This window comes from Vulpes lagopus, chromosome 4 (genome assembly GCF_018345385.1).
Source record: "Vulpes lagopus strain Blue_001 chromosome 4, ASM1834538v1, whole genome shotgun sequence".
NCBI classification, from domain to species: Eukaryota; Metazoa; Chordata; class Mammalia; order Carnivora; family Canidae; genus Vulpes; species Vulpes lagopus.
In genome coordinates this window covers 111,901,404-111,927,726 of record NC_054827.1, presented here as the reverse complement: position 1 = coordinate 111,927,726, position 26,323 = coordinate 111,901,404, and the positions used below count along the sequence as shown (strand labels likewise).

At 47.4% G+C, this 26,323-nt stretch overlaps 3 protein-coding genes across 3 annotated transcripts in view; 2 read left to right on the top strand and 1 right to left on the bottom strand.

Moving 5' to 3' along the window:
* Nucleotides 1-3,791, top strand: part of DET1 (DET1 partner of COP1 E3 ubiquitin ligase) — a 47,892-nt gene extending 44,101 nt beyond the window's left edge. The window contains exon 4 of the mRNA XM_041752970.1: nt 3,533-3,791. Within this exon, the coding sequence (XP_041608904.1) occupies nt 3,533-3,542 (10 nt within the window). The 3' untranslated portion in view covers nt 3,543-3,791. The remainder of the gene's footprint in view (nt 1-3,532) is intronic.
* A 1,910-nt stretch (nt 3,792-5,701) lies between these two features.
* On the bottom strand, nt 5,702-14,862 carry MRPS11 (mitochondrial ribosomal protein S11). The gene is made up of 6 exons (XM_041750982.1): nt 14,635-14,862; nt 14,383-14,505; nt 9,837-9,935; nt 7,902-8,031; nt 6,789-6,854; nt 5,702-6,094 (listed from the first exon to the last, which is right to left on the bottom strand). Exons 1-6 carry the CDS (start codon nt 14,697-14,699, stop codon nt 5,987-5,989), a joined length of 591 nt encoding a protein of 196 aa, XP_041606916.1. The 5' UTR covers nt 14,700-14,862; the 3' UTR covers nt 5,702-5,986.
* A 162-nt stretch (nt 14,863-15,024) lies between these two features.
* MRPL46 (mitochondrial ribosomal protein L46) lies at nt 15,025-24,915 on the top strand. Its single transcript, XM_041750991.1, has 4 exons — nt 15,025-15,283; nt 16,795-16,984; nt 17,743-17,916; nt 24,531-24,915. Exons 1-4 carry the CDS (start codon nt 15,056-15,058, stop codon nt 24,779-24,781), a joined length of 843 nt encoding a protein of 280 aa, XP_041606925.1. The 5' UTR covers nt 15,025-15,055; the 3' UTR covers nt 24,782-24,915.
* Nucleotides 24,916-26,323: the final 1,408 nt, after the last annotated feature.

Below are 26,323 nucleotides of genomic sequence, written 5' to 3'. Positions count from 1 at the left end.
CAAATGGTTAAGCTGCCATTGGGTGCTATGGAAACGGAGCGCCCTGCTTTGTCTGCCCCCTCCTTCCAGCCAAGCAACAGAGGCCAGCTTCTCTGGCGAGACTCATGCTAAATCGCAGAGCATGTGCACAATTTAATTTGGACCTGGGCAGGCAGAGGGGAGAAGCCAGATTAATTACCAGAACAAATTTCCAAGCCGAGTCAGATGTCTTCCCCCAAACACTGGACCACCAGCAGGATGGGGGTGGGGTGGGCATTACAGGGTCTTTTTAAGTATCTATTAAAAATGTTATGTGCATACTTTAGCAGATAATTTATATAATGCCCAACTCTGCAGGTTCTATACCTTTTTTTTTTTTATTTTTACCAACCAGTCCTTCATTTCAATTTTTATTCTATTTTAGTAGGCTCATTCAAGATTTTTTTTTTTTTTTTAAGATTTATTTATTCATGAGAGACATAAAGAGAGGCAGAGACACAGGCAGAGGAAGAAGCAGGCTCCCCACAGGGAGTCTGATATGGGGCTTGATCCTGGATCCTGGGATCAGGCCCTGAGCCAAAGGCAGACGCTCAACCGCTGAGTCACCCAGGCGTCCCTTAGTTGGCTTGTTCATTAATCTGTATAGGCACCAATGTGTACATGGCACCCCATCATAAGGATGAAAAAGGTAAAAAGTGAAGTCTTTTTTCCGTCTGTTTCTCAGATACTGTTTCCTTCCCTGCGGAGATGCTACCATTTTGGGGTATGTCTTTTCAGACACTCAACACATATATTTATGTACCCATACCCTGTCCTTTTGTTCAAAAATGAGTAACTTGTACTATGCACATTGTCCCCCTCCACACCCCTTTATTTTTCACTTAGCAATACATGTTGGCCTGTTTCAGGGCTAGTATTTCATTATATGGGTGCGTCCTGATGTCTTTAGCTGGCCTGCCACTGATGGGACATTGAGGCTGCAGTATCTTGCCATTACTCACAGCACTTCAGAGTCTAAGCTGCGCTGTCCAATATAGTTGCCACCAGCAATGTCTTCCTAGTCACATTTCAATTAATTTGAGTTGAATAAAACTTAAAATCCAGCTCCTCAGTCATGCTGGCCACATCAGTGCTCGAGAGCTGCGTAGGGCTGGTGGCTCACAAGCCAGTGGTGAGGATATGGAGCATTTCCAGGGTACAGGGAGTTCTCTGGGATAGCGCCATCCTGTAGGGTGAATTCCTAGAAGGGCATTCTGAAGCCAGAGGTCTATATATCTTAAGAGTTGACAGACACTGCCGAACCTCCCTCTGAAGAGGCTCTAGCTATTTCTCTTCCCTGCAATCAAAGCTCAGAGAGGAACGGCACGTTTTATTTCCGAACGACTGTATGCACTGCGAGGGGGAAGAAATGTTCCCTGTGTGCTGCTTGCAAGGACATTGTGTTTTGTTGGTGGTGACCAGTCGAACATCGCTGTCCCCAGCTTAACAGGGGGCGCGCCCATCACCGGGAGCCCCACATGGGCGGCTCCTGGCTTCCTGCCCCCTTGTTAAGGGCTGCCTCTCCCCAGATCTAAGCCACCTCCATCTGCTCCCTGAGGTCCAGAGCACCTCCACGCCCTGGATCTGGACCCACTATGTCTCAGGGAAGAGTGCTGGCATCCTGGCACATTCCCTGTCTTCGTGACACAGCCTTTATTGGAAGACTCAGCCTCCTTCCTCGCCTCCCACTCTCTCCTAGCTCTTCTCTCTTTGGCAGGTGGTGACCTCTGCATCGCCAAATCCAGGTGGTGTTGCCCTGTCCTCATCTTGCCAGAGCTCTTAGCCACAGCTTGCACTTTGTCCCTTGGCTTCTGAGATGCCACGCCTGCTGCCTCTTTGATCATTTCATCCCTGCCTCCTTTGCAGCCTCCTCGTCCTCCAGCAGTTATAATCGGCCTCTTGTTTTCCTCCTTCTCTACCTTTTTTTTCCTGGGCAGTCTCACTGCCACCATGGCTTTGATTAGCATCGTGTGGGGAATAACGGTCATGCAGTTTAATTCCCATTTTCCGGTTACTAGTAAGACTGAGCATCTTTTCATGGTTTCTGGCCTTTGTATTCCTTATAAAAGCAGGTTAGAAGCAGAGCAGACTGGGACCCAGGTTCCCGTGCAGACCAGGGTTATGGCCCGACCGGACTTCCCTTTGTGGCCTCAGCAGTTAAGACTGACAGCTTTCTTTGTCTACAGCTTATAGTTTCTCGCCTTGAACCTGAGATTTACTCACACTCAGTTTTAGATGACAACATACCCAACTTCATCACCTGTAAAGGAGTGAGCTTTAGAGTCCCCACCGCTCAGGTTCCTTCTACAGCCTTCCGCGCCCCCACTTCCCCTTCTTCACACCTGTTGAACCTGCTCTTTATTCTTGTGTTTGACTCCTTCCTCTTCTCTCACCCTCCGGTCAGCTCTTTTCTCCATTTGTCTTCCTATCTGGTCTGAACCCCATGACTTCCCAGAGCAACCAACCTGTACCTGGTAACCCAACGAGCTCTTACCTCATTAACTTGGGCCTGGTTGCTTTGCCAGTTTCCAATCCTAAGGATGCTGATCCAGTTGCTTCTGCCTGCCATCTTCTCTTAAGGGACACAAGCCTTCTCTTGGATCCCTTAAACAGAGGGGCCGTTCATGCCTCTTTTCTGGAACTTCTTTTTTTCTAATTTGGCCCTGTGTCTGTCTAGCTTCCTTAGACTGTGAACTGCATACAGGACAGTCATGCCAGTGGCATCTCTGTTCCCCCAGGGCCCAATCTGTTTGTGCAAAATAACCTATGTTTGCCTAATTTGGTTGAACAGAAAATTTCTGCCTTGGCAGTGACTGCTCCCAATCACTTGGCGCTGATACTCCTTAGATTTAAAAAGCAAGATGTTTATCGGGTACAGGAAAAAATGCATAGAGAGAAATGATAAAGGGGCCCAAGTGGATGGTATATATGCATTCTTTTGAATGGACAGGTCAGGGTGAGGTTGCAGGCAGAGGTGTCTGGAGAATGGCTTTTCCTCAAGTGCAGTGAGATTCTGCTAGCATTCAGGGACTCTCATGTCAAGCAGGCTCATTTTAGTGGTGACGGTACATCTTGGTATCTGGTGATGACCTTGGCTCAAAGATGGGAAAACATTGCATCTATGTGGAAAGGAAAGAAGTTGTACTTGTCTTTGCCTGCATAGAGGCTTCCCTGATGTAACCAGTCCTGGGCCAGCAGCTCTGAGCCTATAGGAACAAACCTGTGAATGCACTCATAGAAATAATCCGAGGGCCTGCTGCCTGGAAGCGAGGGAGTGTCTCACACAAGCTGATGCCAATACTCTACTTGTGCAACTACTCGGGACCCACTGCCCAGCTCTGCCCCTTTCCGTCTCTGCCTGGGGGAAGTGCAAGCATGCAGCCCACCTGTGTTCTCAGGACCACCAGGAGGCCTGTTGCTGAGAAGGGTTTGTGGCAGCAGGGGGCGGGGTGGCCAGCGTTTGAAGTCAATGCTACCTGCCTTAATTGGTCAGGCTTCAGTGAATGTGCCTTAGTCTTCCCTAGGAGGGGCCGAGTCTATGAGAGGCCAAGACCTAATGAAGAGAGCACCGCCTTCGTTGGCCTCCCCGGGCCTGGACACAGCAGCGTGCCCTGAGAGCTCACAGTAACAGTGCACATTCTCCTGCACACCTTGACCACCAGCTCTGGCGGTAGCCCCAGGCATCCGTTTCTGGGCCCAACACCATTGATCTTGTATGGCTCCCAGTGTCCTCTCTGTACTTGAGCATTATCTTCCATTTCAAAGCCCTTCTGTAAATAAAAGCATGTGCTTTTTTTTTAATTTTAAATTTTATTTCATTTGAAGTCATTATTTTATTTTTTTACAGTTTCTTTGAAGGCTTTTTTCATTTTTTAAAAATTTAAATTCAATTTGCCAACATATAGTATAACACCCAGTGCTCATCACATGCCCTCCTTAATGCCCATCCACCCGGTTACACCATCTCCCCACCCACTTCCCCTTCTGCAACCCTTTGTTTGTTTCCCAGATTTAGGAGTCTCTCATGGTTTGGTAAGAAGTTTTCTGATGCTACAGCATATGGAGGATTTCACTTCAGGAAGAACAAAGACCACCATTCTAACCACACCAGCCTGCTCCCCTCCCTTCTTGCTTCTGGTTGGGCTCAGCCCCTGGGACGCCTCGCAGGGGATCAGAGGGTGGGTGGTCACAGTCAAGGCGTTTCCTTCCATTCTGGGCCAGGCCAGGGTTTTGGCAGAGGCTGTGCTCCTCACAGCCAGGTTCTGGGAACCTTGCCTTGGCCCTGCCAGGCTTGGGTGGGAATGGCTTCCTGTTCCTAATCCTTGAGCACTCCAGCACCTTTGTTTTCTCACCCCTGCCCACACCTCTGTAAAGAGCCCTCCTTCAACTTCTCTTCAAAACCTTTCCAGCCATCTGTCTCTTGCTGGGGCCCTGCTGGATAATCTGTCCAGGTGTCCTCTGTCCAACCAAGTAAAGGCTGAACCCTATCAAATCCTGGAGTGGTTCTCAGGAGCTGTGTGAGCACTTGTGTTTTTTCACGAATAACATTTACATGTAGTGAGACGCAGGGCTCCTTCTAGCCTTGGCCTTTACCCGACAGGCCTCCGAGTGGGTTTTTTCAGTCAAGGGTCACAAGGAAACCTTCGCAGCTCCTGCTGAAAGAAGAGAGGGCAGCAGGGAGATATTTTTCCTCTTAAACTTGTGCCCAGGGCAGCCCCGGTGGCACAGCAGTTTGGCACCGCCTGCAGCCCAGGGTGTGATCCTGGAGACCCGGGATCTAGTCCCATATCGCGCTCCCTGCGTGGAGCCTGCTTCTCCCTCTGCCTCTGTCTTTCATGAATAAAGAAAACCTTTAAAAAAATAAATTTGTGCCCCGGATGTGGTCTTTTCTGCCTCCAGCCCTGCATGACAGTGGTTTCCCTGTTCAAGAGGTGCATGAAGTCCCTGGGGTCCAGGCCTATGGCCTCTCTGTGCTCAGCAGGGCCCTTCCTTCAGCTGGCTCCCGAGTGAGGAACGATGCTTCTCCGGACGTGTGCTGCTCCTTCCCCTTGGCCATGCCCTCCACCCTGGCCCTCTCTGCCCACGGAGCCGGCGTCCCTCCCCTTGGGTCTCTAGAACCCCAGCCTCCCGCTCCCATTTGGCGTCCGGGGGCACTCAGAGCTGATGGATGAGCAGCCAGTTCTGCCTGGAGCTCCTGCTTTTGTCCTATCCACAATAGTGGATAGGGCTCCACACTATCTATTGCTCCTGCCCATTCCTCCATCCACTCTATTTTCTAGAAAAGCCCATTTTATACTCCTCTCCTTCCTCTCTCCAGGGTCCCTGGGTCTTGGGTGCTGGGAATGTGGAGGGAGGGCCTCAGTGTGTGTCAGGTGACGTCACCGCAGGGGAGTGCAGGTAGGCCTCCCACACCACTGGGAACTTTAGGCTAATTTTAACTAGGCCTATTGACGGTGGAATTTCTACAACCAGAATACTCCAGAGGGAGGAGGCAAGAAGTTCTCAATCTGGGGCCCGAAAGGAAACACCTGGAAGCAGTGAGGAAGCTGCCTAGTAAACAGCGGCTCATGTCTATGTTTCCCCCGTGTCTGGGGTCTCCCCTCCATCCAGTCACCTTCTCACTTTTGGAAGGCAGCCTGGATTGATGTTTGCAACTCTTCAAGCAAAAACAATCACAAATTACTTCAGGTGGCAGAGATATTTTTATTTTTGCAGAGCAGAGGCAGCATTTATTGGCTATGGAGTCTAAGTGGCAGCTGTCCTGGAGCTCCTCTCGAGTCCCTTCTGGACACTGGTCTCCAGTCGGAGGAACAAGCAAGGCCACCACGCTAGAGGGCAAGTCTCCCCCTTACTCCCTGAGAGGTCTCTAGCAAGCCCTCCACTGGAGACGGGTTGGACAGGGTGCCTTCTACGAGGTCCAGCTGGAGGTAGGACTTGAGGGCAGGTTCAGGGGCAGGCTTCCTTTCCATCACAGCCTCCGAGCCTTCCTGGGGCGGCAGCCATTGTGCGGGATAGGAGTGTTGTCTGTGATGGAGATCACCTCCAGGCCCCCCATGGTCAGTCCCTTGATGGCAGACTGGAAGGAGCAGAAGAACAGCAGAATGCCGTGGTCCCACACACGATGACCCAGCATGTCCAGGCAGGGCTCGGAGGGGCACCAGGGGGCTGTGAAACCTACAATTCTAACTGTTCTCTCACAACAGACACCCAACCGAACCAAACCCTTCACCGTGTCCTCACCACTGTCAATTTCTCTAGAAACACCTGCCACTTCCCACCTCGTGCTTTACCATCTGAAAACCGAGATTACCTATGAACCCCTACACACCTACCTTAAGCATTATGCTTCTGTAGTGTCCTCTGTCTGGAATGTACCCTCCCTCCCCACATACCTGGCTAATGCCTCACTATTCTTGAAAGTCAGTACAGATATATCACCTCTTCGAGGATATACCCAGTGGGCTCCCAGCACCTTGGGCGCAAGCTTTACCACTGTACCCACGAGTCTGTGCTAAGGGACCTGCCTGTGACAACCCCCCCACCTTTCTATGCCCAGTGCCTGGCACACAGCAGGCACTCAATATGGGTCTGATAAATTAAACTCGATGACCTAGACTTGCTTTTGAGAAGCTCTGTAGGTTAGAAGACCAGAAAGAAACTCCAGCCATCCTGGAAATCTGCCAGAGGCTTCTTCCATTCTCGACTCTACGCTCAAGCCCGTTTCTCTCACTAAAGAAGCACACTCACTGCAGAGACTCCTGGCTACTTACCAAGCGCCCTGGCCCCAGGCCCTTCACCACCACTCGGATGTGGGTCACTCCCTTCCCCGTAGCTTTCTGGAGAGGAGAGGTGAGTGGTTAGTGCTCTAGAAAGAGAACTGCTACATCCAAACTCTCTTGCTGCTACCATTTGGAGCAAGAGGGTTACGAGTTCTGGGGGAAAGGCACCCACACACGTAAACAGGCAGAAAACAGGGAAGGAAGCAAAGGACACATGGTCACAGTGCAGGGCAGACACCAGCAGAGAGCACAGAATGCGTCAGATTCTAGATTTATAGTCAACTGTGATCCTGGTTAACCCAGGGCGGCACTGCCACCTGATGGAGATTTCTAAATATCACTCACCTTTTCCTCAGTAAATGCAGAATTTTAAGGCTGAGCCTAAATAACCCATTGAAAAAGTTATCGTTTTCAGGTGTTTTAAATTTTAAGTGTTATTTAATATTTTCTCTCTTGATTATAAAAGTAGTTCATTATAGAAAGTCTGGAAAACACTCAACAAAGTCACTCAACCTGCCATGCAGAAGCCACTATTAACACTGACCTTCTAACTGTATACAATCTGTATTGTATACTGACGATCATTAATACGTGGCAAATAATATGTTGGGGCATCGAGCTTTATTTGAAGGCCAAGGTTTTCCCTCAGGAAATACTTCTTGTTTGGCAGAGTGTGAACCTTTGTGAGGCTGGTGCTATGGTAGACAGCACGTAGGCCGCGATCCCAGACCGATGACTGAGCAAGTCGCACTCTGGACTTTAACTGGCTCTTAAAGACATGGGTAATACTAAGCATCTTCTGAGGATTTAAGGTAACGAATGTAAAGTGTCTGGTGTACAGCAGACGGTCAATAGGACCATATTGCCAATGTGCTTCTAGAAAGGTCTGCAACAGTTCACAATGAAATTAGTATTGCTTGAGAGAGAGAGAGAGAGAGAGAAAGCGACAGAGAGACCTCTTCAAACTGCCGCCAAGGTGGGGTATTGAACAAGAGTTGTCCGATAGCATTGTTTCTGAACAACTTCAAGAACCTTCCTCACAGGGATGAGCCATGCAGAAAATGGAACCCATCATAGAGGGAGCCAGAAGGAACACACACTTACCACAGCGGCGGCTATGCCTGCTGTTTGTGCAGCAATGCCCGTGCCCTTCTTGGCGTTCCGGAATCCCTCCGTGCCACAGGAAGTGCGGGCAAGGGGCTGGTTAGCGGCAGAGACCACCTGGATCTGCGTGCTGAGGAAGCAGGGAAGTGCACAGGCTATGACCACTGGCCAGGGAAGTAAGGGCACTGAGCCAGGGCTGTCTGAGCCCGCGGAAGATCAGTTGCTTTCCCTTTGAGCTTCTCAGATGAATGCTTTTTGAACTCCTACAGGAGGTGTCTAGAAAGGTCAGAATCATCCCCTAAACCTCATCAAAACCTGACATGTCAATCAATCTAAGGACTGCTCTGTTAATGGACCACATGTTTGTGTCACCCCAAATTCAAGTTGAAATCCTAACCCCAGGGATGCCTGGGTGGCTCATGGTTGAGCATCTGCCTTTGCTTCAGGTCATGATCCTGGGGTCCTAGAATCGAGTCCCACATCGGGCTCCCCGCAAGGTGTCTGCTTCTCCCTCTGCCTGTGTCTCTGCCTCTCTCTGTGTGTCTCTCATGAATAAATAAATAAAATCTTAAAAAAAAAAAAAAAAAGAAATCCTAACCCCAAATGTGATTGTATTTGGAGGAGGGGCCCATGGGAGGTGAGTAGGTCACAAGGGTGGAGCCCCCATGAGAGGAATTAATGCTCTTATTATAACAGGGATAGTGACTTAAAAAAAAAATCCCACAAAACCGTTATCATACCTAACACAGTAAGCAGTATTACTATAGTGGATAATTTTAATGCTAAATGACACTGTTCCACCATCAAAAAACTTTTAAGTGACACTTCTTTTCTAGTCATCTCTGACTTTAAGAAATACTTAGACATGATTTTCATTACTCCTTGGCCACCATCGCTCCATCTTCTGGCCTGAAGAGCTCCCTGAGGCATCATGTAAGGAGAGAGGGAGAGGAGCAGCTAGGGGGAAGATAGAGGGTAGCCCCGGTTCTGGGCCATCTGCCTGTCGGCCTGGCTACAACTGCCCTTCCCCCCTAGCGGAGCTCCCAGGGTGTCCAGTGCAAACAGAAGCGTAAGAGAAATGCCTGTCCCTGATACAACTTCAACAGCGATCTACAGGGCTGGCCATAGGTGCTTCTACACACAGGGAACACTAACCTATGTCCTTGTTAGCCTGAAGAGGGGAGAAAAAGAAATCCAGGTGCTCTCATTTGGAGCTTCTCACATGAATGCTGGGTGAATCCTGTGGCATCTCAGCTGTGCCCCACACTCCATCCCCAACGAGCAATGGTTTCTTGTATGGTTCTCTGAATTGCTTCATGGGCAGGCTGTGACCAAAGATTGACCCCCTCCCCCGGCAGGGCTGGACTGCAAAATTGTCCCTGATGTCAGGATGGCTTCTGCTGTCAACACGCAGCTGGGGAGGCCCTCAGCACTCACGTGGAAGTCACACATTAAATCACAACTCTCGTTTAGCCCTACAAGGTTGGGGGTCAGTGCACAATGGCCCAGGGTAAGTGCTTCTTGCAGATTTACATTTTGGTAGGTTTGTTTGTCAATAAATCATATCCTCTTAAACCACTGCTCTCATGTTTATCTCACCCATCCTCTGTTCCCCAGGATCTACTTACACTTAGCACACCTTCTTAAATGTTCTCTGCAACTCCTGAGTGAGGCCAGGAGATACTAGTCCTAAGGCACGCAGAGAGAGCTGAACACTGTAACGTGCTCAACCTAGCTCACATTTCATGAAATCTGAATAAACTTTACAAAGACATGTCGTTTCCCAAAACAAGGAGGAGAGGCGTTGGGGGGCCTCTGCATTGACACTACCAAGAGGAATGGGGGCCCCTGGGTGTGCCCCCCCAACCCCTCTCCACCGCCCATGAAGGGGAAAGAAGCCCCCTTGAAACCAGCCTAGGTGCTTCTGCCACTTACTTGTTGTAGGATGCTTTAATGTGTGCGATTGGGATCTCTTCGAATTTCTTTCCTGCCCACCTCAGAGGGCTCTCCTGTCCTGGAACTGGAGGGTAAATGCTGTAATTAAAGAAACACTTGAGGTAAAAACTCTACCCCGGATCTGCTCCTAGGGTAGCCACCCCAGTCCACCTCAGTTCAAAGCCCAGTTGGCCATGCTGTGCTCTCTTTAATTCAAATACAGGTGTCCTTCAAGATTCCAGACACAAGTAAGCCTGCTGTTGCATCCTGCCTACATGCTCGGATCAGACCCGTGTTTGTATCCCCTAACACCTCCTGAAATTCAATGGACTTTAGTTTAGAAAATACTCTATTACAGGAGTACAATCCTGCCCCGGAGCCCTACCTGTCTTCCCAGAGATAGAAAACAAAACAGAAAATAACATAACGGTCTTCAAGGGTGTTCCTTCCTGCCCGGCCTGATCTGGAGACAATGCGACCCCTCAGCAGGCTGTGGGCTTCTCGACCTGCAAGCCAAGATGGAGAGTGGATGGGGCTCTGATTGGACATTAATGTTTAAAACTGCATCATTTCCCCATAGATCGTTTCACCTACTGACTCCGGGATCTAAGAACTAAGCCTACTAAAGTCTGGATGTGCTAGTGTAATGCCTTTATATACAGCAAGGGTTTTTTTTAAGTTTTATTTATTTTATGAGAGACAGAGAGAGGCAGAGATACAGGCAGAGGGAGAAGCAGGCTGCCTGCAGGGAACCTGATGTGGGCCTCGATCCCAGGACCCTGGGATCACGCCCTGAGCCAAAGGCCGATGCACAACCACTGAGCCATCCAGGTGACCCACGGCAAGAGTTTTGAACTTGAGAGGATTTGGAGCTTGAACCATTTAACTGAAGGCACGGAGATAGGCCTTTAAGCCGACCAGGTCCAATGTACAAAGGAACAAGTGGTTCACCCTGGGGCAGCCCAGACCAAGGAAAGACAAAGCCTTCTGGGCACTGGCCTGCTGCCTCTTCATATCTGTCCTCACAACCGGGAGAATAGAGAGGGGCCAGCATACATAGTGTCTCTTCGGAAGGGCCATGGATTGAAAACAGCCTCTGCTCTCCACTGCTGAAGGGCTGGAAGGGAAGGCTGACTCCCATCACAAGCAGCTCAGGCAAAGAAGTGCCACCAACCCTGACGGACCATGATGGTGTGGCAGCTGCTGGAACCTGGGCCAGCTCAGCTGTAGTTCCGCTCCCAGATAAAGAAAGCCTGGCCTCACGGCCTGCACCCCACTTCCTAATTGTGGCTAGAGACCATATTTTAAAAATGCAAATGCATGTAGAAAAATGTGGGATTATAGCTCCTGGCTCACTACTCCCGTCACAATTCTATGCATGGCTTCTGTAAGATCCTTCCAATCCCTTGGCTTCTGTTTCTTGACCTCCTTTTCTCCAATGATCCTGTGTCCTCTGGCCTAGCCTGGCTGCTTCCTCATGTGGTCACACCTGGCCTTTGTCATTGCCATGTCTGCACACCTCGTCATGACGTCAGGCTACCACCTCCAGGCACACCCCTGCTACCCTCACTCTAGGAACCCTTCTCCAAGCCCACTGATTCACTTTCCCTCACTGCCCCCAGGCCTTTACTTCTCTCCTGGCCTCTAGTAAATTCCATGACCAATCATTATAATTGCTCCTTTTGCATACCTCTGCCTCTTACTTCATCGTCCCCTCCTGGCAAACTCTAACCATGGCTGAATCCATCTCTCCTGCCACTCTGAACCTGGGCATGCCCCTGCACAGCTGGCTACGGAAAAATCCATACCAATGTTGACTGGTCTCTATACGTATCGTGGTTTCTCAACTTCAACACTATTGACATTTTGGGCAAGAGAATTCTTTGTTGTGAGGGGCCGGCCTACGTGTTGTGAGGTGTTCAGCAGCATCCTCAGCCTCTACCCACTAGTTGTCCCTCCACTGTCCTAAGTTCTAACAACCAAAATGCCTTCAGACTTTTGCCAAAAGTCCCCCTGGACGCCAAACTGCCTCAGCTGGGAACTACTGCTTTATTTTATGACTTCTAGCATCAAGTGGGCCCTCAGGACTGCCTGGCAACCCGCACTGTACACATGTCCCCAATTCAATTATTCTTCCACTCTCCTGGATGACTACTTTAGACCGTCCTTTGTCTCCCTAAGCCTCCACCTCCTTCTCGTCTCCTCACAGCCAAATGATGACCTTCGGAGAGAAATACAAGCAATCAGAATTTCTTCTTGCTTCTACTACCAAACATCTGTGCCCACAATCTTTCCCTTCTCTCCTCTTACGATGCTCCACTTGTGTTAGCCTCTCAAGGACATCATTCCACCAATGTTTCTACCCCATGTCATTCCTGTCAGCAGAACATGCTGACATCCCCCAACCTAAAAACAAACAAAAACCTCTTTATCCCAAAACCTTCCTGAACTCCTGCCCATTTCTCTACTCCCTCTCAAAGAATGGACCATACTTGATATTTCTTTCTGTCTTCTATTTTCCTTGAACCCACTCCAATCAGACTTTAGTCCTATTATTCCACCAAAAATACTCTAGGCAAGGTCACCAACCAACTCACTGTGTTAAATCAAACGAGCAGTTCTGTCATCAGCACAGTGACTTATTATATCAATAACATCTGACACGGCTGATCTCTCCAGCCTTGAAACCACGCTAGGTTTTCTTACCACCTCTCAGGAGTTTCCCTCTTTGTCTCCTTTGCTGATTTTTCCTCATCTCCTAAATTTCTAAACACCAGAGGACTCTAGGTTTCGGTCTTAGGACCTCTTCTCTTTATCTACAGTTACATTCTTGATGATCTCGCAGTCTTGTGGTTTTAAATGTCATCTACACGATGAATCTTCCAAGTGTGTGTGTGTCTCTAGCCCCCATCAGTCCCCTGATCTCCCTTTCTAAAAGCCCACACTGTATCTCCATTAGATGTTAATTAAGCATCTCAAACTTAACCACCCAAAGCCAAACTCCTACAGTCTTCCCCATTTTCAGAAACAACAACTCCACCTTTCCAGCTGCTTAGGCCAAAGATTTTAGTGTTCCTTCTTCATTCTTCTCCTTTTCTCACACCTTACACGAACACATCTTGTTGGTCCCACTTTCTGTATGTTCTTACCCCGAAAGCTGTCATCTTGACCCAAGCCACCATCATTCCCTGCCTGGATTATTTAAAAAATCTTCTAACCACTTAGAAGACTTCTCCCGGCTTCCATCCTTGCTTCTTGACAGTTCCATTATCAGCATGGCAGCCAAAGGGACTCTTTAAAATGAAGCAACATCATTTCAGCCCTCTCTTCAAAATTCTCCAGTGGCTTCCCATCTCATTCAGAGTCAAAGCTGTTTGAGGTCCTTAGGAAGACCTACAAGCCGGTAGAGCTGCCTCCTCACAGATGGGCGGCACCACTCATCCCCTTCCCCCATCACCTGTTTTACTCATGCCACACTGACCTTCTTGTACTCCTCCCAATTGCTAGACACACTCTCACCATCTGTCGTACCTTCACGTTTTATGTGTTTTCTATTTACTGCCCCCTCCCACGAGAATTTGAGTCCTATGGGGACAGGGTTTTTTGAGTGTTTGGTCATTGATGTGTCCCTAATGCCTTAAACAGTGCCTGACATTGCTGAACGACTATAACAGGATGTTGGCTTAAATTCCTTTAGCAGCTCCCCACCCCCCACTGCCTACAGTGGGAACAGTGTGAAAGCTGCACGGTTACAGATGAGACCCTCAGCATTCTGATTCCTTCTCCTGTTGGCCTCTTGTGCCATCACACTCACACCTGAATGTACCACGTGCCTTTACACAAACTATTAGCTTTGCCTAAGATGACCCCTTTCCCATTGTCCAGCTGAACTCCAACTCCGTTCAGTTCTCAGCTCCACATTATCTTGCCGGCAGTCTTGGCTGATCTCCTCGGGAGTGAGACACTCATTCCTTCACCTCTCATCCACTACTGACCAGATTATGCTGCATTTGTTTGCATGGCTATCTTCCCCAGTAGCCTGTGACCTACTCGTGGGGTAGAACCATCTTCTGTACTTGCATTCCCAGCATCTAGCACAGCGCCGGGCACCAAAATGGTTGTGAATGCACGCAGGGGTGGTGGCACTGATGGAAATGCAACGTGTCAGTCCCTAGGGCGGAGCACAAAACCCACCCTGCAACAACTCAATAACCTACACCACCGCGGAGCACCCCCAACTCCCACGTTGCAACCGAGACCCAGGGAAGGTTGTGAGTCAGCCGTGGGACCCCTCTCGGTGGGAAAAAGGTGATACTTCCGCTCATTCACTGATCAAAGTGTTCACAGAGCGTCTGTGTGCCAAGGCTCATCGCATTTGACCCCCGCAACCTCTCTCGGCACCCTTTCCATCTGTATATGAGAAAGCTGGGGCTCAGGGACTAACGTGCACAAGCTCCCAAAGATGTCAAGTGGCACAGTTGGGAATTCACTGGTCCTCGGACTCTAGACCGTGACGCCGGTGTCCCGAGACTTAACTGGCCCTCACCTGAAGCCGCTGCGGCTCGGAGTCGAAGCCTCCGCCTTCTCCCCAGCCTCCTGCTTGGCAGCTTGGTTTTGCAGCTGCCGGGCGCCGGCGTGGATGGTGGAGGCTGGCGCCCCCGCCACGACCCTGAGGGGAGAGAAAGCTCAGTGAGGTACAGGCCTAACGGCCACTTGCAGTCCAAGCAGCTCAGGGGCACGTGCAGGAGCGCAGTCGCCGGGGAGTGGGGGGGTGGGGGGGGACGGTGATCATTCTCACCTGGGCGTCGGGGACCAAGCCCACGACCGCAAGAGCCAAGACCTCGTCGTCCGTACCACCTGCATGGCTGGAATTGACCCCCGTCAGCCACCGTCCGCGGCGCCCGCGGCGCCAGCACCACGAGAGCTTGTGGGGGAGAGCGTACAAGGAAAGTCATCTCATTCCTCTTCATAAGGCCCACTAAAGATTTTTACTCCCATTCAAATGCTCTACGATAACTATCATTGCGAGTGCCCACCGAGAGTTTCTTCCTTTTGCCCTAATCTTCTAACATGAAATCTTCGCCCACCCCTCCATATTGGAATGGTTCATTCTAGTAGCTCCCCGGACGGCCCGCGGGCTCTCACGCGCTGCCTTGTGGGAACATGCGATTGGCCCAGGCCCCGCAGGGAGCCGCGGTGCACTGTGGGAGGGCCGGAGCATGGCGGCGCCCGTAGGGCGGACTGTGCTTGGGGTGGCCAAGGGCTGGCGGCGGCTCGAGGGGCTCCGGACCGCTAGCCTGGGTTCTCGCAGCCTGTCCCTCGCGGCCGCACCCTCGAGCAGCGGGTCTCCATGGCGTCTTTTGGGCGCGTTGTGCCTGCAGCGGCCACCGCTGGTTTCGAAGCCGCTGACCCCGCTGCAGGAAGAGATGGCGGCTCTCTTCCAGCAGGTAGGATGGAGGTGCGGCCGGCGGCTTCAGGGTGCTGTTGCGGAACCCACAGAAGCACGTGGGCCAGGGCTGGATTCCGACTCCGGCACCAGTCAGTCTGCGTAACCTTGAGCAAGTCCCTTCGTTTCTCTGAACTTCACGCTCAACCTGCGCATCAGCATCTACCTTACAGGGTTGGCTCGCTGCGTACAAGGCGTTCGATGTTGTCGCGTTAGGCAGCTCTTTAGAATTGTTTTCCTTTGTGGTCGGACACACGGTAATTTTTAAAATTTTTTAAAAAAGATTTTATTTACAGAGAGAGGCAGAGACACAGGCAGAGGGAGAAGCAGGCTCCCTGCAGGGAGCCCGATGCGGGACTCGATCCCGGGTCTCCAGGATCACGCCCTGAGCCGAAGGCGGACGCTCAACCACTGAGCCACCTAGGCGCCCTGGTACTTGCTGATTTAGAGAAGGGGGAGTCCGATGTGATGTTTATAGAGGAAGGTAGTGGGCACATCTATGAGATGCCTGTAATAAGCGGCAGGTGAGGAAACGGGCAAACATTAAGTGTAGTGGCTGTGAGGGGCGTAAATCCCCACAGATAGTGATTGAAGGTTGTTTCCCTAGAATTTGAGATGTTTGTGTGTGGTGTGTGTGTGTGTTGGCTCCTAAGAGCTCTAAACTTCACTTCGTGGTTTTTACTTGGTTTATTTATTATGTAAATATTGATCATTTTATAGATAGTCACTTATCACCTATTTTGCTAAGTGCTAGAGATGAGTAAGACAGACCTGCTTCTGGTTCTCCGCGTGTTCGGTCCAGCGGAGGTGGGCCAGCCAATAACCAAATAATCCCATGACTATAACCGCAGACCCTGGTGAGTGTTGTAAAGGAAGACGCAGGGTAAAACGTTTTAACGGGGACATCTAAGTTGATTCAATGGGTGGTGTCAACGAGTATCTCCCTAAGAAAGTGATGTTTAAATTGAAATCTGGGAGCACCTGGTTGGCTCAGTGGTTGAATGTCTACCTTTGGCTCAGGTCGCCTGCTTCTCCCTCTGCCTGTGTCTGCCTCTCTTTCTGTGTGTCTCATGAATAAATAATAAAATCTTTAAAGAAAATAAATTGAAATCTGAAGGATAAATAGGAATCTCTAGAAGAGCATGAGGGAAAACATTCTAGGAAGAAGGGAGTGCATCTGTAAACTCCCCGAGGCAGGAAGGCTCACTGTGAGATCAAACACTGACAGAGGAGTGTGGTAAGTGGGCAGGCAATGCCTGTCCCAATCCCTCTGTTCTTTGTAGCAGCTTGACTTCCAATCACATCCTAACATTTTAGCAAATGTAACTCAAGCCCAAAGTGCGGGTGACCTTTTTTTCCTTTTTTTTTTTTTTTTTTTGGTGGTGTTTTGATTTTATGTTTGGTTATGCTGGGTGGTAAACTTCTGAGTCTGTCAAGTGTGCTATAGCTCTGTTTTCTCTTCTACCTGTTCTTTGTTTTGGTGTGGCTATTTTGTGCTTTTAATTTTCCTAGATTGAGGTAGAGAGAAGTAGGTATTCAGACCATGAGCTTCGTGCATTGGATGAAGCCCGCCGACTGGCAAAGAAGAAAGCTGACTTGAATGATGAGGAAGATGATGAACAGGATATACTGCTGGTGCAGGATTTGGAAGATGTATGGGAGCAGAAATTCCTACAGTTCAAACCTGGGGCTCGCATAACAGGTGTGTGGTCTTTTCAGGCCAGCAGGAGAGAAGGGAAAGGGGAGTATTGTGGTTCCTAGATAAAGGACATTGGCTTAGCCTTTGCTTTGTATTTTAAGTAACAAGGAATTGCAGAACTTCCTTCAGGTGGGAGGAAAATAAATCCTTTTCCCTGTTTCTCACATCCACCCTAATAAAATTTTTAAAGGCACATGTTATTTTTGAGTGGAAGGTAGGGGGGTGTTGGGATAACCTATTCTCTCTCAGTTAAACTTTATGAACGTTATTTGAGTTTAACTCCTAGTTCAGGTGTGAGAGTGGGGGGGGGGGAAATTAAGCCTTTCCCACTAGTTTCCTGTGTTTTATCTGAAAGCTCTCCTAAAGCAGAGGATTGAGTTCTCTTATCTTTGCTTCAGAGATGAAGCCTGAAGAACAGAGAAAGTGGGGCCAAGTTAAGTCACTAATAGTGTCAAAACCAGTGAAGTAGTAGTGTTTGAAGTAGTGTGGGTAGAGCTGCTTTTCCAAAGGCTCAAAGTACTTTGTGTTGTGCTCTTCAAAGGAGAAGTTCAGCTTTTGGTTTTCTCTTCTTACATTGTAGTTTTCTTAAGATTGTGAGACTCTGAAAGAGGTCTGAATTAGAGAGATGGATCAGGATTGTAATTTGATTATAAGAGGACAGAGGTTGTGGCTCTACCTTAAAAGAAGACTGCAAAACTCTGTTCTTTCTTGGTTCTGGCAGATCACAGTCTTTGTCTTCTGTGATCCCCTTTTCTTCACAGAAGCCGATAAAAAGAATGACCGAACCTCACTGCAGCGGAAGCTAGACAGGAACCTTGTTCTGTTGGTCAAAGAGAAGCTTGGAGACCAGGATGTTTGGATGCTTCCCCAGGCAGAGTGGCAGCCCGGGGAGACCCTCCGAGGAACAGCGGAGCGAACCCTGGCCACACTCTCAGGTGAGTTCTCTGCTTCCCTCTGAACCTCACAAGACTTGCTTCACACTAAGCCACAGGATATGCAGGCTGACTTGTTAGGATGGCTGGAAGGATTGGAGATGGGTTGTTAATGGGAACTCTGAAATCAATGAAAGTTTCAACTAGAAAAAAATCTTAGATTAGGCAAAAGTCTTTGTCCCAGAGAGATTTTTAAGTTTTTCTTCTATTTCTTTTTTTTCCCTTTTATATAATATTGCATTTGGTCTTCTTGACGGCAGAAGAAATAGTTCTTTTTTTCACTTGTAAAAAGTATTTGCTTTGTTGAACTCCATATTTTTTTTCTATCCTTTGTGTGGAGTTGAATTTTCCCCCCTCAAATCTACTATTTCATTCTCCAGATAATATCCACCATGTCTGCTGCTGCTTCTGAAGGGAAAGCAAGAGGTCTGTCAACAGGTTTTGATCTGGAAGTTTTAGCCAGTGGCTCCTTTCTTCATAAAGACTCTGCTTGGTCTTAGTTCCAAGCCTGGGGAGGTTGGTAAAACTGCTGGGTTGGCTGAGTAGATCTTGTTCTGCCTTCACCTCCTCTATGGAACTTGGGAGTTCCCTTGTGGGTCCTTCCTCCTCTCACACCTCTCTTTGAGTGGGCCGGTGTTGCATCAGGGCACTTTGTGGTTGCTTTAATAGATTTAACAACTGCTTTTGTACCTGAAGAACGGAGAGGTTCAATTTCTGCTCAGTGAACCTTGTCTTCCCAACAACACGCACAGCCTTCATTTCCAGGTTTTCATGGTTTTGCATATTCCACAGGAAGAGATAATTCTAGTACTTTTTCAGGCTTAATTGGCCCATACCTTCTCTTGAGTCCACTGTTGTAAGATATTTAATTGTAGTAGGTAGCCATCGTAGGTCCTGCTGATTCGATGGGTCCTACTCGCCTTCTCTTTAGTGGCATTTCTGTCTCTGTTTGGAACGCCAGTGGAATTCAAAGTTCAGACAGGATTCCGATCATTAGTATTTATGCCAGATTTTCAGATTTTATGCCACTGAAAACTTCATTATTTATTATTCATAAAAATGATCATGGTGTGCTTGTTTGGCTTTCACTTTTCCCACAATTTTGATTAGTTTAATCTATGAATTTCTTGAAGTGGGTTTTATTTCATATCTGCATAGGATGAATCTTTTCCTGATCTGCTTCGCATAAACTTACCTTTTTTTTTTTTTTAAGCAACATCATTGTACTGAGAACTTAAAAAACACAAAGTACCTTTAATTCTTTCATATCTAGAATATGGCCTGTCACTCATAATTCTCTCTTTAGCCCATACTTTAGATCCTGAAGAAGTATTTGGTGTTTCAGAACGTTTCTGTCTAGATAATCCACTGCCTTCTGAAATTGACTTTGAATTTTGAGTGTCTCTTTGAAAATGAGGACATTTTTCATTTCTTGGCTCTGGTGTCATTTTGAGGAAGATGTCTTGGTGACTCAGTAATGGACAATCTGTATTTTCCCTGAGAAAGTTGTTTCTGCTGTGATTTAGGTTCTGCCCCAGGGCCCAGTACAGGAGCAGCCAATTAGAAAGTGCCTAGACTTTCTGTACGAGGCTTATTTACTTATCTTAAAATGGGTGGTTTGAGGGGCAAGCATTCAATTCAACACACATCTAGGGGTCTGAAAATACCCTCTAGGGATGCAGGCTAGCGAGATCATCCCTGTGCTTTCCCTGTCCCCCACTGAGATTTAAAAATTTAGTGTGTACTTTCAAAATTGACAGTCCTACCACTCTCAGACTGCATCTCTTCTTATCCTTGCAGCTTTGCTTAATGGCCTGACACTTAACTCCTTTACCCAACTGGAAATGTCAGAGTTATCTTTGACCTCATTCTTACAGTCTGAAGTTATCAAGTTCCACCTGTTCTATTCTAAATATTCCTCTCTTTATTCCCACAGTGTTAACTGTCACCCTTTTTGCTTCTCGCCAGATCAGGTTTTCTCATCCTTGGCACTGTTGACATTTGGGGCCAGGTAATTCTTTGGGGCGGGGGGAGGCTGTTCTGAGCGTTATGGGATGGTTAGCAGCATCCCTGGCCTCTACCCGCTAGATGCCAGTAGCACTAGCCCATCCTCACTTGTCCTAGTCTAACAGCCAAAAATGTCCCTAGACATTGCCGCCAAATATTACCCTGGGAGTGAAATCACAGTGGTTGAGAGCCATTGTGCTAGACCTTTGAATTAGATGCCAAATAAATTCCCCATGGCTTTCATGTCATGCCCTTCAGTGCTGCCAGAATGAACTTTCCAACAAATCTCTCTGCCTAGAAGGTTTCCCAAAAAAGTTCAGACTTGCAAGAATGGCCTATAGATCCGTTTGCTCTGGTCCTGAGCTTGCCAGTCTTCCATCTGGCTGCACATTGATGTATATTCTGAGTTCCAACCTAGCAGACCTTCTGTGTTCCTCCAGTAATGTGGTCATTCATGTGTCTGTTTTGTGGCCTGCTGATCTCTGACTGGAATGGTATACTCCTCCTTGGCGTGACTACTCAGTTTTGAAGACTCGGCTTATACATTATACCTTCTGTGGTGGAACCTTCTCCAAGCCTCCATGTAGACAGAACTAATCCTCCCTCTAGGTTCCCATAGTATTTGTGTGTGCCTTGATTCACATTATGCAACATTTACTCTGAGCCTACCATTTGCTGGATACTGTCTGGGCAGTGGGGTTACAGTGATAAATAGGACACTACCCCTGCTCTATGGGAGCTTATGTTCTAGTGGAGTATATGCTCTTTCACTTACTTCCATTGCCTGGTAATCTGTTTATTGACACATTTTTCCCCCAGCTAAAATTCTGACTCCTTTGAAGGTACAGACAGGATCTATCCCCTTCCATCCTCCCAGCTCCCAGCTCTCAGCACAGTGCCTGGCTCACAGCTGAGTGTTTACTGAATATGTAGATTTGGCAGTGTCAATACCACTTTACTGGCCCTGCCACCAGCGCAAACACCTGCCAACAAAGCAGCAGCCAGTGTGTGACCCTTTGCTCCTTGGCCACGAAAAGCCTGGGGGGCTTGCGAGAGCAGGAGTGAGACAGAATGGAGTGGGGAGGGGACCTTCACCATGCTTCCGTGTCCTCCTTGTCACCTAGGAGGTGGCATCTGGGTTTCCTGCCAGGATCACTGTGTTCAGATGCTCAGCTTCCCTCACACATATGTGATTGACGCTTGCTCTCCCTCTCGTCTGCCACGCAGAAAGGGCTTCCACCTTGGCACAGCTTTTCCTCCTCCTAATGTTCCCGCTGTAATGAACAGACATGAAAGGAAACATACGAAAGACACATTGACATTAAACGGTGCATAACAAATAAAATGTGTTGATTTATTGTGAAGTTATTAAAATGGTAATATAGAATAATTAAAATGACAAAAGCTCAAGAAATGTAAAAGTGTACACCCATATATATATGTATATATGAGTCAGAGTCCATTTCTTTCCTCCCCTTTGGCACCTCATTTCCCACATCCTGCAAGATGGGCTTCCTCCAGGTGGAATTCATGGTGAAGGATGGACACATGTACGTTTTTGTTGGCTGCTGCCCAGTCCTGCAGAATGTGCATAATGCTGGACATTTTCAGGTCTGGTGTAAGGAGTGCCTGCTTGTCTAGGCCCCACCAACATATGGAAACGTCTCCTTAATTTTTGCTTATCCAGTCAGTAAAAAATGGTCTCTTTTGGATTAGCGGTTTCCTGCTCGCTAGTAAGGTTGACCGTATTTTATTTTCATGGGTTTATTGGCTGCTGAAATTTCTCCATGATCCTTTGCTCATCTTGTAGTGAACCGTTTCTTTTTTCTTCTTGATTTGACTGTATTTTTTAATCTGTTTCTCCAGATATATAGAAAAATATATATTCAGTGAAATAAGTGGAAAAATTCGGGAAAGTATAAAGAAGCTTGCCAATGTAGTTCCACCACTCATAGATACCCACAGCTGACATTTTGTGTTGTAGATGAACTCATGTCATATATCAGTTCTTCATCGGATGCTCCAGTAGTGTGTGTGTTTTTTTTTTTTTCTGTAAAGTTTTTATCTATTCATGAGATACAGAGAGGCAGAGACATGGGCAGAGGGAGGAACAGGCACCTGGGGTTGAGGGGGTGCCCAGTGTGGGACTCCATCCCAGGACCTCGGGATCACAACCTGAGCCAAAGGCAGATGCTTAACCACTGAGCCACCCGAGCACCCCCATCAGTGGAGTGTTTTTGTGTTTTTGTTTTTTTAGTACTAAGAGAAGCAATTTGTTATATGTGGTGAGAAAAAATTATTTTTAAAGATTTTACTTACTTATTCATGAGAGAGAGGCAGAGACACAGGCAAAAGGAGAAGCAGGCTCCTTGCAGGGAGCCCGATGTGGGACTCGATCCTGGGTCTCCAGGATCATGCCCTGGGCTGAAGGAGGCGCTAAACCGCTGAGCCACCCAGGCTGCTCTGAAAAAATTGTTAAAACAGTTTCTAGTACATGTAGTATAGGGTAAGAAGTAATATTAGTTTTAGAGGCATCCGCTAGTAACAGTGTTTGGTGTATCCTTTTATTTTTTATTTATTTAATTTTTTTTTTTTGGTCTTTTTAGGAATTGCAAGCACATACATACTTCATCTGTTTTTCCCCCGCACATAGTAGGAGCATGGTTATATACCTTCGCTTCTCTTCTTTGCAGCTTTTAAGCATCTCTCTGTATCAGCATGTGAAGCCATACCTTAACGCTTTCTGACACGAGCATATGATTCATAATATACATGTGCTACAGTTCATTTAACCAGTCTTGCTTTTAGAAATAAGCTGTAGTGAATGTCTTGTGTACCTACCTTTGGTCACATGGGCAGAGAAACATTTCTGGGAAGATCAAGTTCTAGAAGCCAAGTCGCTGGATGAAGGGGTATGCATAAGGTATGCATAATTAAAGTAGATAATTCTTGCCAAAAATAGAGGTTAACACTAATTTCTACCCCCCTGATGGTGTGAGAGTGCTCATTTTTCTCTTGACAAGCAGTGTACAGCTCAAAGTTTTGGGACTTAGTAATGACATGTTGTTTGAATTCTTATTTCTTTAATTGTTAGTAAGATTGAGCATCTTTTAATGAGTTTATAGGTCAGTGGTATTTATTTTTATGTGAACTTCTTGTTCTATGTTTAGTTCATTTTTCTTTTGGATCTATTGGCTTTTTCCACATTGATTTCTAAATACTTATACCCGAAATTACTCCTCCTTTGTGGAGTGTGTTGAAATATTTTTGTTAGTGTGCCATTTTGTCCTTGACTTTTATGCTTTGCTTTTCTTTATAGAAAGATTTAGTTTTATGTAAATAAAATGTTTTTGTCTTTTACAGATTTTTAAGATTTGTGTCTTGGTGAGGGCTTTCCCTCTCAAAAATGATATGGAAAGTATCCTACATTTTTTCCTAGTACTCTTTCAGTTTCTTTTTTCTTTAATGAAAAATTTGAAAATACAAAAACATTCAGAAAATATTAAACATCTATGAAACCACCATCCAGAATGCACAATCCTTTTATGAAAGTTAAATTTCTGTGGTTAAATCTTTGATCTGTGTAGTGTCAGTTTTGATGTAAGGACTGAGGTTGGTGGAATCAAGCTTCATTTTTCCTGTTGAGCTAGCCAGCTTTCCAAATGCCAGGATTTGTAGGTCCTTTCCCCTTCCTTTGAAATGCTCGGTTGGGGTTAAACCTTTGTTATAGATTCTAGGTAAATTCCAACCACCTGTCTGTGTCTTTTAACTATTGATATGATGTTTTCACCCTACAGAAGTCAAATTGGGTCCTCTTTTTGCTTTTCAAGTGACACTCCCTTTAAAAGGCTAAGAGTGGGGCAGCCCTGGTGGCACAGTGGTTTAGTGCCGCCTGCAGCCCAGGGCATGATCCTGGAGACCCTGGATCGAGTCCCACGTCGGGCTCGCTGCATGGAGCCTGCTTCTCCCTCTGCCTGTGTCTCTGCCTCTCTCTCTCTGTCTCTATGAATAAATGAATAAAATCTTTAAAAAAAAATAAAAATAAAAAATAAAAGGCTAAGAGTGGGCAGCCCAGTGGCTCAGCGGTTTAGCGCCGCCTTCAGCCCAGGGCGTGATCCTGGAGACCCGGGATCGAGTCCCATGTTGGGCTCTCTGCATGGAGCCTGCTTCTCCCTCTGCCTGTGTCTCTCATGAATAAATAAATAAAATCTTTAAAAGATTAAAAAAAAAAATAAGAGGTTAAGAGCTTTGCTTTACAGATACCCAGTGTAATAGTCCTTCATTAACAGTGATGGCCAGGCTGAGTCTAGAAGCTTGGTGCCCTGACTCCAGGTAATGGTATCTGAACTGCATCACTAACTTCAGTTTGAGAGTAGTAGCTTGGCACATGGGATAGATCCAGTGAATCTGGAGCCCATGAGCCCGTGGGCCAGGAGCATTTGGATGGAGATGGGGAGAGGCTCTTCAGGAATGACCCTCGTCCTCACTCTCAGGGATTGCTTTACCTCACACTGGAAATGACTCTCACAGAGACCCCCTGGCATTTGAGGGGCCAAAAGTAAACAGATGGGTGCATCCTCATCTTCCAAATCTTCCCTTCTTCCCTTCAGAGAACAACCTGGAAGCCAAGTTCCTGGGAAATGCCCCCTGTGGCCACTACAAGTTCAAGTTCCCTCAGGCATTGCGGACAGAGAGCAGCCTTGGTGCCAAAGTATTCTTCTTCAAAGCCCTGCTATTAACTGGAGACTTCTCTCGGACCAGCAAGAAGGACCATCACGTCTGGGTCTGTAAGGAGGAGCTGGGTGACTATTTGAAACCCAAGTATCTGACCCAGGTTAGGAGATTTCTTTTGGACCTCTGATGGGCGTTGCCACCTGTGGACAATACTCGACCAGGCCTGGGACGGTTCCTCAAGGACATCATGTACTTATCCCATCTTTGCAGGGAACAGCATGCAGCCAACTAAATTCAGAGAAATAAACAAGTTTATCATTGTGTGGGTCTCAGCTGATTTGTCCTTCGAGGATGACTGGCTTTTCCCTGTGCAGAGAGAGCTGTCCCCTAGGGTGCCTTTCCCTTGTTTCCAAACTGATAGTTGTGTGTTGCATTACTTCATAGTGAATCAATTGGCTTCCTGGGCCCAGAAAGAACCAAAGGAAATGACCTAAGAGCCCTGAGTTCTGTAAAAGCTAGTCTCATGCAAAGAAGGTAGTTCTACCCAGTTCCTTAGCCATTATCCATTTTGTGTTTTCCTCCCTTTGTTTTTGATATGGAGGTGTATCAGGCTAGCCTAGGAAATTATTTCTTCCTTTTTCTTTTCTTCTCTCTTTTTTTAAGATTTTTTTTTTTTTTTTTTTTTTACTTTTTTAAAGATTTTATTTACTTTTTTGGAGAGGGGCAAAAGGAGAGGGAAGCAGACTTCCTATTCAGCAGGGAGTCCAACCTAGGGGTCAATCCCAGGAGTCTGAGATTATGACCTGAGCCGGAGGCAGACACTAGACTGGCTGAGCCATGCAGGAGCCCCCTTTTCTTCTCTTTGTTGTTTTCTTTTTTTAAGCGTTTTGTATTTAAGCATTTGAATTTAGTCCTACCTGTTTTGAAACAGTTGTGTGAAATAAGCAGGGTCTGATTGCCCTCTCCATTTTATAAATGGGGGAGTCATGGCCATATGGGATTTAGGCTGAGAATCTTATGTCACTGATGGTACAGGAGGAGAAGGCTGACCTCTTGCTTCTGGTCTTGGGTTCTTGATCCCTCCTTGTGTTGCTTGAGTCCTCACTGGTCCCAGTGCTTGGCAAATGGGAGGTACTCTGAACATTTGTTAAATGATTAGAAGAGAGGGAAGGTCTCAGGCATGCCTCTGCACAGGATGGCGGTTCCAGTAGCAAGGCTGCTGTCCTGAATCCCAGTTTCCTGCTCTCCTCTCAGCCTTCTGGGTTAAACAGACTGGCCTGTCTGATGTAAGGTGGTGAAATGGAATTCCTGTTTCTGCTTCAGATGTAGCCTTTCATTCTGAGTCAGGTAAGTTGCTTTCCATGATCAAAATGAAGGTGCTTAGTCCTGATAATGCCCTCCTTCCTCTGTACCCCCATGTGCCTGCTCTTCCCCCTCATCTCAGAGGGAGATGTCCTCCAGCTGAGGCTTGCAGATTTCATGGGCAGTTGTGATGCCCTGGGAGTGAGAGGTGGGTGCTAGGAGAGGGCAGATGGAGGACCAGGGGTGCATTTCTCTTTCAGGGTTTCAGGGTTAGTTGTGTATGTGAACTATACTGCTATACTGCGAACTATATTCGCCTGAGGGACCTCCAGCCTAGAACGGAGGGAATTCCCAGAGTGAGGTGTAGACTGTGGTGTTGTGATTTATAATAAATATACAGTTGGTCTCTGTACCCACTCCTTTCATA

Bases quoted from the DNA above. Each gene is read 5' to 3' on its own strand.
- MRPS11 (XM_041750982.1), bottom strand. From the start codon at position 14,699: ATGCAGGTGGTACGGACGACGAGGTCTTGGCTCTTGCGGTCGTGGGCT. The intron at 6,855-7,901 runs GTAAGTGTGTGT...TCTCCTCTCCAG, and splicing joins CAGGCATAGCCGCCGCTGTG to AAAGCTACGGGGAAGGGAGT. The intron at 6,095-6,788 runs GTAAGTAGCCAG...TGCTCCTTCCAG, and splicing joins GCCTGGGGCCAGGGCGCTTG to TCTGCCATCAAGGGACTGAC.
- MRPL46 (XM_041750991.1), top strand. From the start codon at position 15,056: ATGGCGGCGCCCGTAGGGCGGACTGTGCTTGGGGTGGCCAAGGGCTGG. The intron at 15,284-16,794 runs GTAGGATGGAGG...TAATTTTCCTAG, and splicing joins TGGCGGCTCTCTTCCAGCAG to ATTGAGGTAGAGAGAAGTAG. The intron at 16,985-17,742 runs GTGTGTGGTCTT...TTTTCTTCACAG, and splicing joins ACCTGGGGCTCGCATAACAG to AAGCCGATAAAAAGAATGAC.